The sequence below is a fragment of the Zootoca vivipara genome, chromosome Z1 (genome assembly GCF_965207765.1).
Source record: "Zootoca vivipara chromosome Z1, rZooViv2.hap1.1, whole genome shotgun sequence".
Classification (NCBI taxonomy): domain Eukaryota; kingdom Metazoa; phylum Chordata; class Lepidosauria; order Squamata; family Lacertidae; genus Zootoca; species Zootoca vivipara.
Window position 1 is genome coordinate 15,522,605 of NC_142583.1, and position 16,823 is coordinate 15,539,427.

Consider the following 16,823-nt stretch of genomic DNA (forward strand, 5'->3'; position numbering starts at 1 on the left):
TTGCGCACGCGCGGAGCGGCGGGTTCCCCCCCCCCCGGGCGATCTCGAAAGGAGACGGCAGCGTGGGCGCACGCGCAGCAAAAGCTCGAGAAGCTCGGCGGCTTTCTGGCGGGAAGCCTCGCGGCGGCGCACACGCCCCTTACCGTCTCCTGCGTGGGAGAGTGAGGCGCGTGATGTCACAGAGCCTGCCCTTCCAAGCCTGCGCTTGGTGGTGGTGGTGACGTGCCGGGTGCTGGAGAGCCGGTTGGTTGGATGGATGGAGGCGGCGCTTTGTTTTAACCCTTTCCTCCGCCGATGCCCTTGCCCACTGCTGTTTCTGAGAGAGGCGAGGGGGCAACCATACGTCCGGATTTACCCGGACATCAAAATTTATTTATTTATTTATTTATTTGCGCGCGCGCACCCTGGATATCTTTATGACCTCCTATGAACAGGTAAGCATCAGTAACTCACCTGGTAAGCGTCTCCAGATAACAACTTCCCGCTATTCTTTAACATTTCACATCGGCATCCCTTCCTTCCCTGCAAGGAGCTCAGCACTGCCTTACGACAACGACCCTGCGAGGTAGTATACAATCGGTGCCGAGGATGCACAGAACCGCTTTATACCTCCCTGCTGCGCATAGCTGCCAAGTTATCCCTTTTTTAAAGGGATTTCCCCTTATGCTGAATAGGCTTCCTCGCGAGAAAAGGGAAAACTTGGCAGCTATGCTGCTGCGTCAAGATGAAAAAACTCAAATGCTGCATGCTCAGCTGCTAGATTCTGCGCTGCCAAGATGGATATTCGCCGAAGGATAGTTTGGTTTGTTTGCTCCACAAACTAGGCCCCAAATGCAAGACAGGTCGCTTTTAACGGTTTATCCCTGTTTCTATTGTTATAGGAATTCTAAGGTCTCAAATATAGGATAAATGTTGATAATTGCACAAGGTAAACACACATACAGTGCTTTTTTCTGGGGGTACGTATACCCCTAAACATTTTGTGAATAGACATGGTGTATTTGTGGCCTCATAATGTGTGTAGTGGCCTGATTTAAAAACGGGTGTGTTTGGCTCGCAAAATATGGATGCACAGCATTTCATATAGATTTCCCACAGATCATTTATGAATTATGCATACATTAAATAACTTTCTCTGACACCTATGAATTTTAGTCTGAGTTATCGCCAACAAAAAGGATTCTGTTTTTTTGGGAAAGTAGTTTTAAACATTTTCCACCCCAATTCATTATAAATCATTTCCCAATACAATTTTACCTTTTTACATGTCCACCACATATGAAAAAACGTTCCCTCAGCTTCTTTACACTTCCAACACATATCTGATTCTCTTTTATAAATCTTAGACAACCTACTCAGAGTTAAGTACCATTTATGAATCATTTTCATATAATTCTCTTTCCATGAATAAAATGCAGTAAAATTCTGGTTACTTTTCCAGAGTTTCTCCAAGAGGTCGAGATTTATATTGTATTTTAATAACTATTGCCGAGTGTGTCACTGTAGCTTTAACAAGCTTGACTTTTGTTTCCCATTTTAGTAGAAAATTATACATTTTAGACAAAAGTTTATCCTTATTTTGTAAATATAAGTGCAACAACTTTGCAAAAATAAAAATAAAAATCAACAACCTTTACACACCAATATGTTGCCCTTGTCCGTATGGTCAGTAAATCAGTGACACAGGTCATGGGGTGGGGGATACTCCCTAGGAAAAATATTGTAGAAATTATATATTGGCTTGCAAATATGAAATGTAACACAGGAGCCCCAATGCTCAGCATCCTTTGGAAGAGGCAGAATCTCTTGGGCAGCTGTATGCGTGGAGGCAGGAGATAGACGGAAAATAGTTGGGAGCAGAGCTGGAGCTGATTCTTACTTTTGTGTTTTTATTTGCAGAGAAGAAATGTGAGCAGCAAGGACTTAGAGGAGTTCTGGCATGGTGATATCCCTTCACCTCTCACCCAGAACATCATTCTCAGGTTACCAGATCTGTAAGGGCCATGGGAAAACAGAGGGTGACTGATGATCATTGGAGCTCTAGAGGACAATGCCATGCTGACTATAGCAGCGGGAAGAAGCACGACAACGTCTAATTGCTTTTATGCTCTCCGTGTGGTGTTGCACTGGGAATGAATGTTTTCACCTAGAGAACGGCTTGGGATATATATTTTTGTCTACAGCCAGAGGAGCAAAGCTTCTCCACAATGAAGCTCAGCTTTGCCTTTAACCTCTCATTGGTTTTTGCAGTAGGAATGCTTCATGGTAAGAGACTTTTTTCCATAGCAGGGACACATGAAGGAGGGTGTTAGGGTTGAAATATGGCAACCCTGCTACAGACTCTCAACAATTTTAGTATGCAGAGGTGCAGATGCATAATTTTAATAATTCAAGGAAACTAGGAAGGTGCCACTACATGGCAGCATAGTCTCATGGAAAGAAACAGGGTTAGCAATGAGGTGGAGGGAACGTTCTTTCATATGTGGTGGACCTGTAAAAGGGTAAAAAAGTATTGGGAAATAATTTATAATGAATTGGAAAAAATGTTTAAAAGCATCTTTCCAAAACACACACACACACACAAACCCAACCAGAGTCCTTTTGGTTGGGGACAATTCAGACTGAAAGTCCCAGGTGTCAGAAAAGGTTACTGTATTTATGTATGCCACTACAGCGGCCCATGTTTTGTTAGCCCCAAAATGGAAAACAGGAGACACACGCACACACACAGCTTTTTTTTTCTAAAAAAATGTTTAGGGGTACTCTCATTTTCCTACTCATATTGAAATGCTGCCCCTCAACAAGGCCAAACTTAGATTCACAAAGTGTTTAGGGGTATGCGTACCTTTGCGTCCCCACAGAAAAAAGCACTGCATATATATAGAGAGAGAAAGAGACAGAGGGAAATGGGATTAGGGTTGAAATATGGCAATCCTGTAGGAAACTAGGAGGGTACCACTACATGGCAGAGTAGTCTCATGGAAAGAAACCGGGTTAGGGCAGAGTTTTAGCACCTGAAGTTTAACCTCCATGGTTTCCTTTAAAAGAACTCTGGGAACTGTATTTTCGAGAGGTGCGAAGAATTCTTTATTAGCAATCCCAGCCCCGTTATTGAACTACTGTAGTTTCCAGGGTCCGTTGACATGCAGCTGTTTTACATTTCTATTGTAGACATGCCACCAAGTGCTTAACAAACTATCCCCATCAACCAACCTTACCTTTTAAAATGTATAATATACTACTGCAAATATCAAAATCGGCTCGTGTGGCTCTGGAAGTCAGAAGCCAAATAAGTTCACAATGGACAATGTAAAATTGAGTATATCTGTTTTATACAGTTGCTAAGGCAGCACAAGGGAAATATGCTCAAATGCTCTTTAATGAGCTCTTTGAAGACTATTCAAATGCTCTCAGACCAGTGGAAGATACAGACACCGTACTGAATGTCACTCTTCAGATCACTCTCTCCCAAATAAAGGATATGGTAAGTAAAACAGGTCTGTATTGTACAGATGGAAAGCCCATGATATTGTCTGTCAATTTTGAATTGCAGAGGCATAAGGACTTTTGTTTTTATCTTTCTGCTTCTACGTACTTGAAGGAAGACTTTGATGTGGCTTGTTTTTCTTTTTCTTTGCTAAAATCCCATGGTTCCTTCTCTGACTCACTGAAAATGAATTACAGGCTGAAATTTACATTGGATTTTGTTAGGATCTATAATGCGCTTGTCAACCTTGAGCTGCCTAGTTTATGGTTCTAAGTGCAATGCTCTATTTGTGTTTTTTAAATTATAATTGAACATACGGTACATACTATTGTTATAACCCCCGCCCTAAGACCTTATGACAAAGGGTGGCTAAGAAATAGAATAAAAAATTTCATTTATTAATGTTAGTAATGCACTCTGGTTTTCATTTCCCCATGTAGACAATTAATTAAGACACTTACTCCTTATGATAAGAAGCAGTAGTTGAGCTACAAGTGAGTTACTGTTTTTTGTTATGTGATTATATCAGCCCAGGGCAGAAATTTATATACTGATCAGAATCTAAAGAGGATTCTCTCTGCCCCATTTGCCCCATATTCCTTCCCTGGGGTGCAATCTGAGAAGAATATGGGTACAGTATTCTAATTTTATCAGTGGGGCAGATTGTGGAACTCCCTCCCTTTTGTCTCAGTCATGCCTACATCCTGTTGAAATCAGTGTGTCAGGGGAGCTCAGTAAACCTAGCCCAAATTTTGCCAACCTGTTCCCTTTCAAATGTTTTGAACCACAACTCCTCCTATCAGCCTCACCCCAGTTGCAGTCCAAAACAAAAAGAAAAATCTGACTTAAGTAATATATATGACTGAAGATACTGCTGAGCTCTGGCTCCTCTGTGATGAACACCAAAAAATGTATGCAGACCACAAATGTATTTGCAGATGCATATTTTAATAACTCCAGGAAACTAGGACTGCTGTAGCTACCCACTGTGTCGATGCATGATGGAAAACTGCCATCATGACGTGACAAAGAGCGCACAATCTATAATTATGTTACCGAGGTTCTAACTATGTCAACTTTTCTGTGAATCAGCTCTGTGTGTTGCCACAGAGCAGTACATTCACTTTTAGATCTACAACACTTTCCAAAAGAACCTTCTGGATGTGTTGACTTGCAGACATGTTCGTGGGAGAAGCTTTATCTCCGTGTCAAAGCACTTGCAAAATGTCCCAGGTTTAATCCTGGACATCTCCTTTTTTATTAGTTTTTTTTATTTATATTTTTCAAATTTACACATTTCATTAGTTTTACAATCAATTTAACATTTCCAAATTTTGACTTCCTTCCCCCTCTTTCTGTGGTTCTTTAAATTATTATTATTTATATCTTCTGCATATCCAAGTTCATTTAACTTGCTCATTTATTTATCTGCTGTAAATATATACTCTTATAAAACTGCAGCTAATTACATCAATCCCGCCAATGTTCTTATCTGTTTACAATTTATCTGTAAATATTCAATAAACAATTTCCCTTCCTTTATAAAAAGTTTTGTTATCTTGTTTTCTTTTTCTTCCGGTAAGTTTTGCCATTTCTGCATATTCCATAAGTTTTTGTATCCGTTCTTCTTTTTCTGGAACTCCTGCTTCATTCCACTTTGGAGCAAGTAACATTCTTGCTACCAACATGAGTCTGACCAAACTGCGGGAGGCAGTGGAAGACAGGAGTGCCTGGCGTCCTCTGGTCCATGGGGTCACGAAGAGTCGGACATGACTAAACAACTAAACAACAACAACATTATTGCATACATAAATCAATTTCTATACAATTTAGTTAGTTCTGTCCCTATACAGTAATTCCCAAAAGAAAAGCTTCTGGGTTGTTGTTTTTATAAAAGTTATTGTGAACATCCTTTTCAATTCATTATATATCATGTCTCAATAAGCTTTAACCTTACTACAAGACCACCACATATGATAAAAAGAACCTTCTTTCTCTACATTTCCAGCATTGGTTTGATTTAGATTTATACATTTTTGCCAGTTTGCTTGGTGTTAGATACACCATTGATATATCATTTTCATATAATTTTCTCTTAAACCATTTGTTGTTGTTGCTTAGTCGTTTAGTCGTGTCCGACTCTTCTTGACCCCATGGACCAGAGGACGCCAGGCACTCCTGTCTTCCACTGCCTCCCGCAGTTTGGTCAGACTCATGTTCGTAGCTTCGAGAACACTGTCCAACCATCTCGTCCTCTGTCGTCCCCTTCTCCTTGTGCCCTCAATCTTTCCCAACATCAGGGAGTATTCTCTTCTCATGAGGTGGCCAAAGTATTGGAGCCTCAGCTTCAGGATCTGTCCTTCCAGTGAGCACTCAGGGCTGATTTCCTTAAGAATGGATCGGTTTGCTCTTCTTGCAGTCCATGGGACTCTCAAGAGTCTCCTCCAGCACCATAATTCAAAAGCATCAATTCTTCGGCAATCAGCCTTCTTTATGGTCCAGCTTTCACTTCCATACATCACTAGATTTTATATCCATATTCCACAATCATTCCCATGCTTCCATTTCTATGTTATGAGTGATATCTATTGCTAATCCCGGACATCTCCAGACAGGACTTTGAGATACTGTTTATCAGGGGAGCACAGCCTATGGCTTCTTACATGTTTTGGGGTTCTCAGCTCCCATCATCCTCAGCCAGCATTGCCAATTGTCAAGGATGATGGGAGTCGTAGTCCAGAAATACCTGGACGGCCACAGGTTGCCCACCCTTGGGGTGGACAATATATTGTCTGATTCTGTATAAGACTGCTTCCTATGTTCCTAAGTTTATGCCTCCTGTCATATTCCAGGATGAGAGAAACCAAATTCTGACCGCCTACCTATGGATTCGACAAACATGGTACGATGCCTATTTGAAGTGGGACAAGGATGAATATGATGGGCTGGATTCTATCCGAATCCCCAGCAATCTGGTATGGAGACCGGACATTGTCCTTTATAACAAGTAAGTCTGGCCCAGGAAGTTTTCTTACAAATGTGCAAGCAAGAATCTAGCGTTATGCTTATTTATCTATTCCAGGGGTAGGCAACTTAAGGCCCGTGGGCCGGATGCGGCCCAATCGCATTCTCAATTCGGCCTGCGGATGGTCCGGGAATCAGCATGTTTTTACATGAGCAGAATGTGTCCTTTTATTTAAAATGCATCTCTGGGTTATTTGTGGGGCCTGCATGGTGTTTTGACATGAGTAGAATGTGTGCTTTTATTTAAAATGCATCTCTGTGTTATTTGTGGGGCATAGGAATTCGTTCATTTTTTTTTCAAAAGACCACCACATGGTCTGAGGGACGGTGGACCGTCCCACGGCTGAAAAAGGTTGTTGACCCCATTCTATTCATTGGCTGGGGCCATCTTGCAGAGATAAGTTGCCTGGGGAAAGTGATAGATGTGTACCTTGTGTAAATGCATCCATTTTGCAGTCAGGAAGAGGTGACCGCCCAGGCATTTGGAAACACAAATTGGCCGGCAAAAAGTAGTTCTAGTTTCAAATTATCTTGTGAGCTTAGGGCCGACAAGCCAGCTACGGTCACCTTTCATCTGGTTGAATGATCAAATCTTCACTTGCCCCAAGCTTTTATTTCCTTTCCTTTGATAGGAAATCTAGGTTATTTCACAACACTTGTGTTACTTCCATCAGACATCTCTAGTAAAGTCATTCAGAAGGTATTCAAACTCTAAACACTTTTAAAGTATATGTTATCTTTTATGTGGGCAGTATGTTGTTGATGTTATCCTTAGTATTTATGAAGCATAATTAGAATCATAGAATGGTAGAGTTGGAAGGGATACCAATGGTCATCTAGTCCAACTCCCTGCAATGCAGGAATCTCAACTAATGCATCCATGACAGATGGCCATCCAACCTCAGCTTATTACCCTATCAGATAAAAGTAAAATGTGGTTGCTTGTTCAGTTTCATACATCTTCCATCAATTAACAAATCTGCTATTAAGCACATTTAAAACTGTGGTTCTGCCTTTCACACATCCAGCTCACAGTGGGACAGAGGCTCAAAAGCACTTTAAGCAAGATGTGTGAAGCCTGCTTTAGTAAAATTATAGGTGAGCTGAGATGTGAACTGGGAGCTTGTGGCTTCCATCCCCCCCATAGCCTGTCTTGTGCTGTTATGCGTGGGTGGCACTGTGGTCTAAACTGCTGAGACTCTTGGGCTTGCCGATCAGAAGGTTGGCAGTTCAAATCCCTGCGACAGGGTGATTTATCTGTATATACTTATTGTTTTATATGTGTTGTTGTTGTTTTTAGGGCTGATGATGACTTTTCTGAGCCTGTGAATACTAACATTGTATTGAGGCACGATGGGAAGATTACTTGGGATGCACCGGCTATAACAAAAAGCTCATGTGTGGTGGATGTATCTTACTTCCCCTTCGATAGCCAGGAGTGCAACCTAACCTTTGGTTCTTGGACCTACAATGGTAATCAGGTAGATATTTTCAATTCTTTAGACAGCGGCGACCTCTCAGACTTTATAGAAGACGTGGAGTGGGAGATTCACGGCATGCCGGCTGTTAGGAATGTGATAACCTATGGCTGCTGCTCAGAGCCTTATCCAGATGTTACATTCACCCTTATTTTGAAAAGGAAATCATCTTTCTATATATTTAACCTGCTGCTTCCTTGTCTGTTGATATCTTTTCTGGCTCCACTGGGATTCTACCTCCCAGCAGACTCTGGAGAAAAAGTGTCTCTGGGGGTCACTGTTCTGCTTGCCCTGACCGTGTTTCAGCTAATGGTTGCGGAGAGCATGCCTCCTTCTGAAAATGTGCCTTTGATCGGTAGGTATCTGAGCGTTTATACTTCTTACGGGCAAACAGCGATGATGTAATTGAGCTGTAAGGGGTCCATTATTTGATGGTGTTGTTGCCTGCTATGGAGCAAGCCAGCCCCCCCCCCCCCCCCCCGGAATAAAGTGGTACCTTGGTTCTTGAACATAATCCGTTCCAGGAGTCTGTTTGGCTCCTTAAACTGTTAAAACCAGGGCGTGACTTCTGATTGGCTGCAGGAGCTTCCTGCACTCAAGTGGAAGCCATGTCAGATGTTCGGCTTCTAAAAAATGTTCACAAACTAGAACACTTCTGGGTTTGCGGCGTCTGGGAGCTGATTTGTTTGACAACTAAGCCGTTCAAGAAGCAAGGTATGTGATGACACTGAACTCATTTCCTTTGCTCTAACTCAAAGCCAAACGTAGTCTTTGGGTTAAGATGTCACGAACCTTTCATACAATAATTAAACTTACATATCCAATTCATTTCGCCTTATTGGACACAATGTGGCAAAACTTAGCTTAAGTCCCGTTGATTTTGATGGTTCTACTTTAAGCAAGATTTAGTCTGTGTTATGCATTTATTTAAGTTCCTCAAATGTGACATAATCCTAACATTTGGTACAATGCATTACAAAATAACAATCTTGTATTTAATGGTATAATTATCCACTTAGCCTCTTGGGCTTGCCAATCAGAAGGTCGGTGGTTCGAATCCCCACGACGGGGTGAGCTCCCGTTGCTCTGTCCCAGCTCCTTCCAACCTAGCAGTTCGAAAGCATGCCAGTGCAAGTAGATAAATAGGTACCTCTGCGGCGGGAAGGTGAACAGTGTTTCCGTGCACTGCTCTGGTTTCAGTGTTCCGTTGCGCCAGAAGCGGCTTAGTCATGCTGGCCACATGACCTGGAAAAACTGTCTGTGGACAACGTCGGCTCCCTCAGCCTGAAAAGCAAGATGAGCTCTGCAGCCCCATAGTTGCCTTTGACTGGACTTAACCATCCGGGGGTCCTTTACCTTTTACCCCCCCCCCTTTTTTACTGGGATAGCTCAGAGCATGAGACTCTTAATCTCAGGGTCATGGGTTCGAGCCCCACGTTGGGTGAAAGATTCCTGTGTTGCAGGGGGTTGGGCTAGATAGATGACCCTTGTGTTCCCTTCCAGTCCTACAGTTCTATGATTTTGTGGCCCTATACCACTTTGAGCTCCTTGGGGGAAAGGGACAGAAATGTAATAAAATAAACAACAAACATTTAGAACAGCGCAATGTTGAACTCCTCCCGTGATTTCTTGTTGTCATTAATTCAAGCATTTGAGCTGTCTTTTTTCCTCACCTCATAGGTAAATATTACATTGCTACTATGACAATGATCACAGCATCCACAGCACTGACCATCATTATAATGAATATCCATTACTGTGGATCAGGAGCCAAGCCTGTCCCACAGTGGGCGAGGGTGGTCATCTTGGACTATATGTCAAAGATCTTCTTCGTTTATGATGTTGGTGAAAACTGCACAAGTTTGCAACGTGTCAAAGAGCAGGACCCAAAGGTGGAAATGATGAATAGCGCTTGTCGAAAAGACCAAGACAGATACGAAGGGATGAGGAGGCCCCTTGCCAAGATACAACACGATGGCTGTGAGCTCAAAAAGAAGCCCCCAGGTGATGTTTGTGACGGCAGTGGAGTCCCGGGTGAAAATGCCAGGGATATTGTTAGTTGCTGTTCCTGCTACAGAATCCTGATCAAGAATATTGAATATATCGCTAGCTGCGTGAGACGCCACAAAGCCAACCACGCCAAAGGAGTGGAGTGGAAGAAGGTAGCCAAAGTGATGGACAGATTCTTCATGTGGATCTTTTTCATCATGGTCTTTTTCATGAGCGTTTTGGTCATTGGCAAAGCACTTTAAGGAGAAATGCAACCACGGCTGCATATTCCTCAAGCACCCCCTGTTATATTAAAAGAGCTTCACTTGTTATGAAAGTGGATGGCATGCCTCCCCCAACCCTAGAACTTCATTCCTATCGAGTCTTCTCCAATTCCACATGGGGGCAAAACATGTGCTTTCAGGATGAAGGCCTGCGATCTGAACCACACCTGACTTGGAAATAAACTGCATGGTACTTCCTTCCAAGTGAATGAGTACAGAACAAAAGTGCATATGTTTTTAGTTTTCCCTACTGTGATGGGCATTTCCTAAGGGGAGGAAAGGAGCTATAGAAATCCAATATCTCCAACAAAAACCAGTTTGGTCAAGAATAAAGTCCTAGACCTGGATCAAGGAGGCTGATATCTATATGTACCTGTCTGTCTGTCTGTCTCTTTTCTTCACTGAGCTTGTTAGATGGTTTCGTGCAAGTTTCTATCTCTCATTCTCTCTCGGTTTCGTGCAAGTTCCTATCTCATTCTCTCTCGCGGTGGTGGTCAGGATAAAATAAGATGACTGTACATTAACCTCGAGCTCATTGGAGAGAGCAGATCTGATAAATACCGCAACGAATTCCTGCATTGAGTGGGTTCTATGATTCTATTATTGTACATAGCCACATTCATCAGCTTAACATTTCATTGTCCAATTATGATAGCTATGAAAGATGCTTAGATTAATCTTGTCTCTTGTTACTTGTTTGTATAGTTAATGTAAAAAATAAGCATAATAAAAAGTAATGCCTTTTAAACCAGCAACCTTTTGAAAATTTAAAGATTTAAGGTTAACTAACTTAGCTTGCAACATCAAATTCCTTTTAATTTTTTTTTGGTCCTGCTTAAATTTGTCTAGCTCTTTCATTCTTTTCCTTTTTTTTCTCTGCTGTCCTTTCCCCTCTCCCCTCTCTCTATTCTTTTTTCATTTTTCTCCTGCCTCTCTCCAGATCACAGAGAGTGGCAACTCATGTGCAACCCAACATGTGTGAGGGTGCAACCCACGAATATTTAAAGTGAATTACGTAATGTGACTGTAGACGTGCCATATTCCTAAAATCTTGTTTTGTCTGTGTCCAACTTGTTTTGTGTGGCTTTTAGTTCCTCCTGTGCTATTTGCAGGACAAAAACCTGGAAATGTAAGTTTGCCTATTACATGGAGCCCATTCAATGAATTCAGGTTTTATTACTGCAGCATGCTGCAAATTTGCAGATGCCGCCTAGGTCATAAACTGATGCCGTTAAGCATTTCCATTCAGCCAAGTAAGGTACCTGTGTTGTAGGTTTGGAAACCCTGATATTCTAGACAGACAAATGCAGGGTGGCACTGAAAAGAGATCACAGTCCAGAGGTCATGCGATAAAACTCATTTTCATAATTGTTGTGGCTAATAGGGAGCACGCTGGCAAAGTTGTCATTTAAGATGCTGTGGAATCCAACCGAGCTTGCAAAGCTATGCCTTTGTCATTGTCATTTGTCCCTTCCACCCCACCCAAGATCTCTTCGGAGGAAGGCAATCTTGGACGATCGTATAAATGAAACATAGAATTTGTAACGGTAGGCTTGGCCTTTTGTGTAGAATAATTAAAGATGTAACTGTATCGGGACACTCATGTATAATGCAAGCCACAAAGGACAGGTTGGATGTTAAAGGAGCATGTGGCGAAGGGCCACATTGAGTGCAAACATATCGATTACAAGGGGTTGAAAAATACCCACTTTTCTCTTTCACAAAGAGGTATGAACCTTGAAACGGGTATACCACAACCAAGAGGTGTTTATAACTGGCCATGTGGGTACAAAGCAAGCCTATCAGTCTTCCTAATACCGCAGGAGGCATCAGTAGGATACAGATTTTTATAACAAAATGAGTCAGGGTGCTTCTTCTTTGGCAATCCCTCATAGCCGAGTAAGATTGTCTTCCATGAAGAGTCTTAAGAGTGAGTCCGTACATGACTGTGGGGGCCAATTCTGAATCCACACGTCCTTCCACAGTGGGGACATAGGTCTCTGGGCAGGAGTTGATCACAGTGAGGGTTTGCCAAGCGTGTCTTCCTCTTAGCATGTTTCTCCCTTTTGTCCTGAGTTCGAGCATCTTCAAAGTCCATGACACCTTTGGTAAAGGCTGTTCTCCAAGTGGAGCGCTCGCAGGCAAGTGTTTCCCAGTTGTCGGTGTTTATACTATAATGTATAAACACTACATTTGCCTTGAGAGAGTCTTTAAAACTATTTTGTTGACCACCAGCATTACGCTGTCCATTTTTAAGTTCAGAATAGAGTAGTTGCTTTGGAAGACGATAATCAGGCATCCGAACAACATGACCAGTCCAATGAAGTTGATGTTGAAGAATCATTGCTTTGACACTGGTGATCTTTGCTTCTTCCAGTATACTGCCATTAGTTCGCCTGTCTTCCCAAATGATGTGTACAATTTTTTGGAGACACCGTTGATGGAATCTTTTGAGGAGTTGGGGATGGCATTTATAAGTGGTCCACGTTTCACAAGCATACAGTAAGGTTGGTAGGACAATAGATTTGTAAACAAGGATTTTGGTTTCCCTGCTTCACCCCACCCCACAGCTTCCCTTCATGGCATGTGCTCTACCCTAAAGTCACTTTCCCCTTAGCTAAGCTCTGATTCCCGGAGTTCCATGCTCACTGCACAAACAGGAGCAGACAAACCAAAGGGACAGAAAGGATGGAAAATACTCTATGGTTTGTGTGTTCATGATTCTTGGGGGAGGCACAAAGATTCCAGATAAGTAGGGAATTGTCACATAGGTGTCAAGCTGGAATGAACTTTGCAGGTGATTTCGTCCAGTGTTGGGTCCCCGGATGTTGTTGGACTACAACTGCCATCATTCCCTGCAGTGGCGTAGCAAAGTCAGGTGGTACCCGGTGTGGAAGATTTCTTGCCACACTCCCCCCCACACATTGAAATTATTAAAAGAAGGAAAAAATAAGATACTTACAGTTGCAAGTGTTATTTTCTGGTTTATTTACTTAACATTGTGAGCATAAGCACTTAAAACCATTTTTCACGATGGGAATTTCTTACGATTTTTTAAAGTTAATTTCGCTAATTTTCAGCCTGCTGTTGATGTGGACTGCAGGAAGCTGAGGTGCTGTGTGAGTACAACTGCAATGTCCCCACTCTTAAAGAGCTTACCTAGAATACAATAAGAGCCAGTGGCAGAGGAAGGGGGATGCGGTCCACCCCAAGTGTCATCACTAAGGGGGGTAACAAAATGACAAAAATATGAGTTGTTGGGCTGTTGGGTTTTTTTTAAAAGAAAGGGCCCACAAAACTTTTTAGTTCAGTCAACAAACGTAACGAAACACAGCTGGCACTGGGCGCCACACCGCGGGGGCCAGCACTTGCCACGGGGCCTGCAGCGTGTCTCTCCTGGGAGTGATGTGGTGGCTTGGGGGCCTGCAGCTGAGGGGGAGGTGGCGGAGAGGCTCCATGCAGCGCCCCCCGCCCCTATGTGGGGCTCGCCCTGTCCTCATGGGCGGCTCGCCCCAACCCCGGTTGCAGCTGTATCCCTCACATATTGGCATCCAACCTCTGCTTAAAAGCCTCCAAGGAAGGAGAGTCCACCACCACCTCAGAGAGTCTTGCCATCAGAAAGTTCTTCCTAATGTTTAGTCCGAATCTCCTCTCCTGCCCTCCCCTCTGGAGCAGCAGAAAGCAAGCTTGCTCCCTCTTGCAGCCCTCAGATATTGGAAGATGGCTCTCCTCTCAGTCTCCTCTTCTCCAGGCTAAAAATACCTAGCTGTCTCAACTGTTCCTCATGAGGCTTGGTTACCAACTGCCTCAACCATTCCTCATGAGGCTTGGTTTCCAGACCCTTCATCCTGGTCGCCCTCCTTTGCTCACCTTCCAGCTGCTCAATATCCTCCTTCGACTAGCATGCACTGTCTTGGCAGCTCTCCAGGGTTTTGGATGGGGGGGATGACACATACCCAGCCCACCCCGGATATGCCACCCAGGACAGAAGAGCTACACGCAAAGCAGATGGTCCAATCCCGTGCTATGGAGACCCCTAGCCTCCCTTGAAGGATGTGGGGGTGGTCTCCCTTTGGAAATGGGGCTGCAGGAAGACCAAGTTCTGACACTGGAGCATCACCTCTCAGGAGGGGCCAGGTCCAAGTGTGTGTGGGGGTTGCCATGGTGACAAGGATCTGCCCTCCTTTGTGACATCTCTTGCTTCTCCCTTAAAAGCCACCAACTTGCAGGCGGACATTGTGGGTTAGTAGTGAGGCAAGTTGAGAAGTAGAGAGAGGTGGTGATGGTTGGAGGCGATAAGGAGAGGTGTTCATTTGACTGTTCATTTGATTTATTTTATTTGATTCATTTGATTTTATTTATTTTTATTTTATTATTTTACTTTTTTATTTTAATTTTTGTTCTTTATTTTCATATTTTTTATTTTACATTTTTATTTTGTTCATAGAGTAGTTAGATTTAAGTGTAGGGTTACAGCGGGCTTAGGCTTAGGGCTGGGGTTAGGGTCAGAGTTACCGGTAGGCTTGGGTGGGCATTTTAGATAGTTAGCTAGTTTAGAGAGGAGGGTGGGAATTTACTAGGATGTTCCTAGCCCACTTTCCTCCCGCTTTCCTCCCAGGAGCTCAAGGTGGCTTTCTTGGCTCTCCCTGCCACCAATTGTTATCTTCACAGCAGCCCTGCAAAGTAGGCTAGGCTGGCCCAAGGTCCACTAGGGAGCTTCATGGCTGAGTGTGGATTCGAACCCTGCTCTCCCAAGTCTTCCTTGTCCAGCCCTCCAACCATTACACCTCTGCCTGGCTCCATTTTGCATCTCTCTAGCTGCCCTACGGCATCAGCCTTCTCCCCCTTCCTGTGGGTCTCTCTGGCTCCAAGGAAGACTCCACAACCTTCCTCATGTTCTGCTCCTCTTCGGGGACACCTTGATGCTTGGAGGACCCTCCTAGGGGTCTCCTCCCTCTCCAGGAAGGGCAGGGCTGTCCTAAGAAGACGGGGCAGAGCAGCCCTTTAACGGCTGGCAATGCTTCTCTTTCCTTTGGGCTCGAGCTCTTGAACCCAGAGCACTTGGGGCCTCCTTTCTCTCTGTGCCAGCCCTTCATGCTCTGAGCTGCCTCTTTCCAGCTCTGGTGATGCCCTTTCAGGTCACTGAACTGCAGAGAGACCGAAGGAATAGGGCGAGACGCCCCTCTTCACACACAAACAAGAATTGGGGCTGCCGGCTTCTGCGTCGCTCCCTCTGCTCGTCTCTTCTAGGTTCAGGTGCTTAAGACGCCCGATCAGTCGCAGCAACAGGGTGGCCCCCTCTGCAAGGCCCGGAGCAGCCCCAGGTGAGCAAGTGGCCCTCCTTTTTGTGACAGAGGAGGGCAGGAATGGGCTAGGGGGACAGCTAGTCAAAAGATGCACAGAGCCAGATGGCTGGATCCGACCCATGGTCCATCTGGGCCAGCATCTGGAAACCCAACCCGCCCCATTTTGTGGGGTCCGATGGAGTAAGCAGGGGGCTGAGCTGTGGGGCAGAGCAGTTGTCAGCGGGAGGGGCACCTTCCCTGGGGAGCCATGTTCTGGGGGCAGGAGGCCAGGATTGGCCCCCAAGGCCTTTAGTTGCATGTAAATAGTTATGAGAAACATTCTGTTTTATGAGAAACATTCTGTTTTACAAGTTTTGTCACTTTGCTTTAACAGTATGTAGATCTTGGAAATACCCAAAGGAGGCTGGTTATTATTTTGCCCGTCATTTGTAAATGCAGAGCCAATGCATGTTCCGGAAATACATTTTCCTTCCCTCCTTCCCTTATAGTTTAGACATAGCAGCATATTCCACAATGCAAACTCCTAACCTATTTGAAAACGAGAGAGCTCCCAGCAATGCTTTGACAGGTGCGATGAAGCATTGAAGGCTCCCCCTGCAGCCAAGAAAGGTAAGCTTCTCAATACAGCTACCAGCTTTCAGTGCTGTTGGTTATTTTGGGCAGGGGGGCTGGTGGTTTGCAGGTGTATTCTGCAATGTAGAATCATAGAATTGTAGAGTTGGAAGGGAGCCTGAGGATCATCCAGTCCAACCCCCTGCAATGCAGGAATATGCAGATGTCCCACACGGGGATTGAACCTGCAACCTTGGTGTTATCAGCTCCACGCTCTAACCAGCTGAGCTATCCAGACATGTCAATGGGACGCGGGTGGCGCTGTGGTCTAAATCATTGAGTCTCTTGGGCTTGCCCAGACATCCCCAAACTTCGGCCCTCCAGATGTTTTGGACTACAATTCCCATCATCCCTGACCACTGGTCCTGTTAGCCTAGGGATCATGGGAGTTGTAGGCCTAAACATCTGGAGGGTCGCAGTTTGGGGATGCCTGGGCTTGCCAATCAGAAGGTTGGCGGTTTGAATCCCCGCGACGGAGTGAGCTCCCATTGCTCTATCCCAGCTCCTGCCAACCTAGCAGTTCGAAAGCACGCCAGTGCAAGTAGATAAATAGGTATCACTGCGACGGGAAAGTAAATAGTGTTTCTGTGCGCTCTGGTTTCCGTCACAATGTTCCATTGCTCCAGGAGCATGACCTGGAAAT

General features: G+C 44.2%; 1 protein-coding gene across 1 annotated transcript; it reads left to right on the plus strand.

Moving 5' to 3' along the window:
• Positions 1-6: 6 nt before the first annotated feature.
• On the plus strand, positions 7-14,407 carry CHRNA9 (cholinergic receptor nicotinic alpha 9 subunit). Its single transcript, XM_088660880.1, has 6 exons — positions 7-434; positions 1,900-2,265; positions 3,339-3,484; positions 6,340-6,494; positions 7,812-8,344; positions 9,670-14,407. Exons 2-6 carry the CDS (start codon positions 2,208-2,210, stop codon positions 10,239-10,241), a joined length of 1,464 nt encoding a protein of 487 aa, XP_088517006.1. The 5' UTR covers positions 7-434; positions 1,900-2,207; the 3' UTR covers positions 10,242-14,407.
• Positions 14,408-16,823: the final 2,416 nt, after the last annotated feature.

Excerpts from the sequence above, each read along its gene's own strand:
- CHRNA9 (XM_088660880.1), top strand. The coding sequence starts at position 2,208 with ATGAAGCTCAGCTTTGCCTTTAACCTCTCATTGGTTTTTGCAGTAGGA. Across the intron at positions 3,485-6,339 it reads TCTCCCAAATAAAGGATATG|GATGAGAGAAACCAAATTCT; the intron begins GTAAGTAAAACA and ends GTCATATTCCAG. Across the intron at positions 6,495-7,811 it reads GACATTGTCCTTTATAACAA|GGCTGATGATGACTTTTCTG; the intron begins GTAAGTCTGGCC and ends TGTTGTTTTTAG.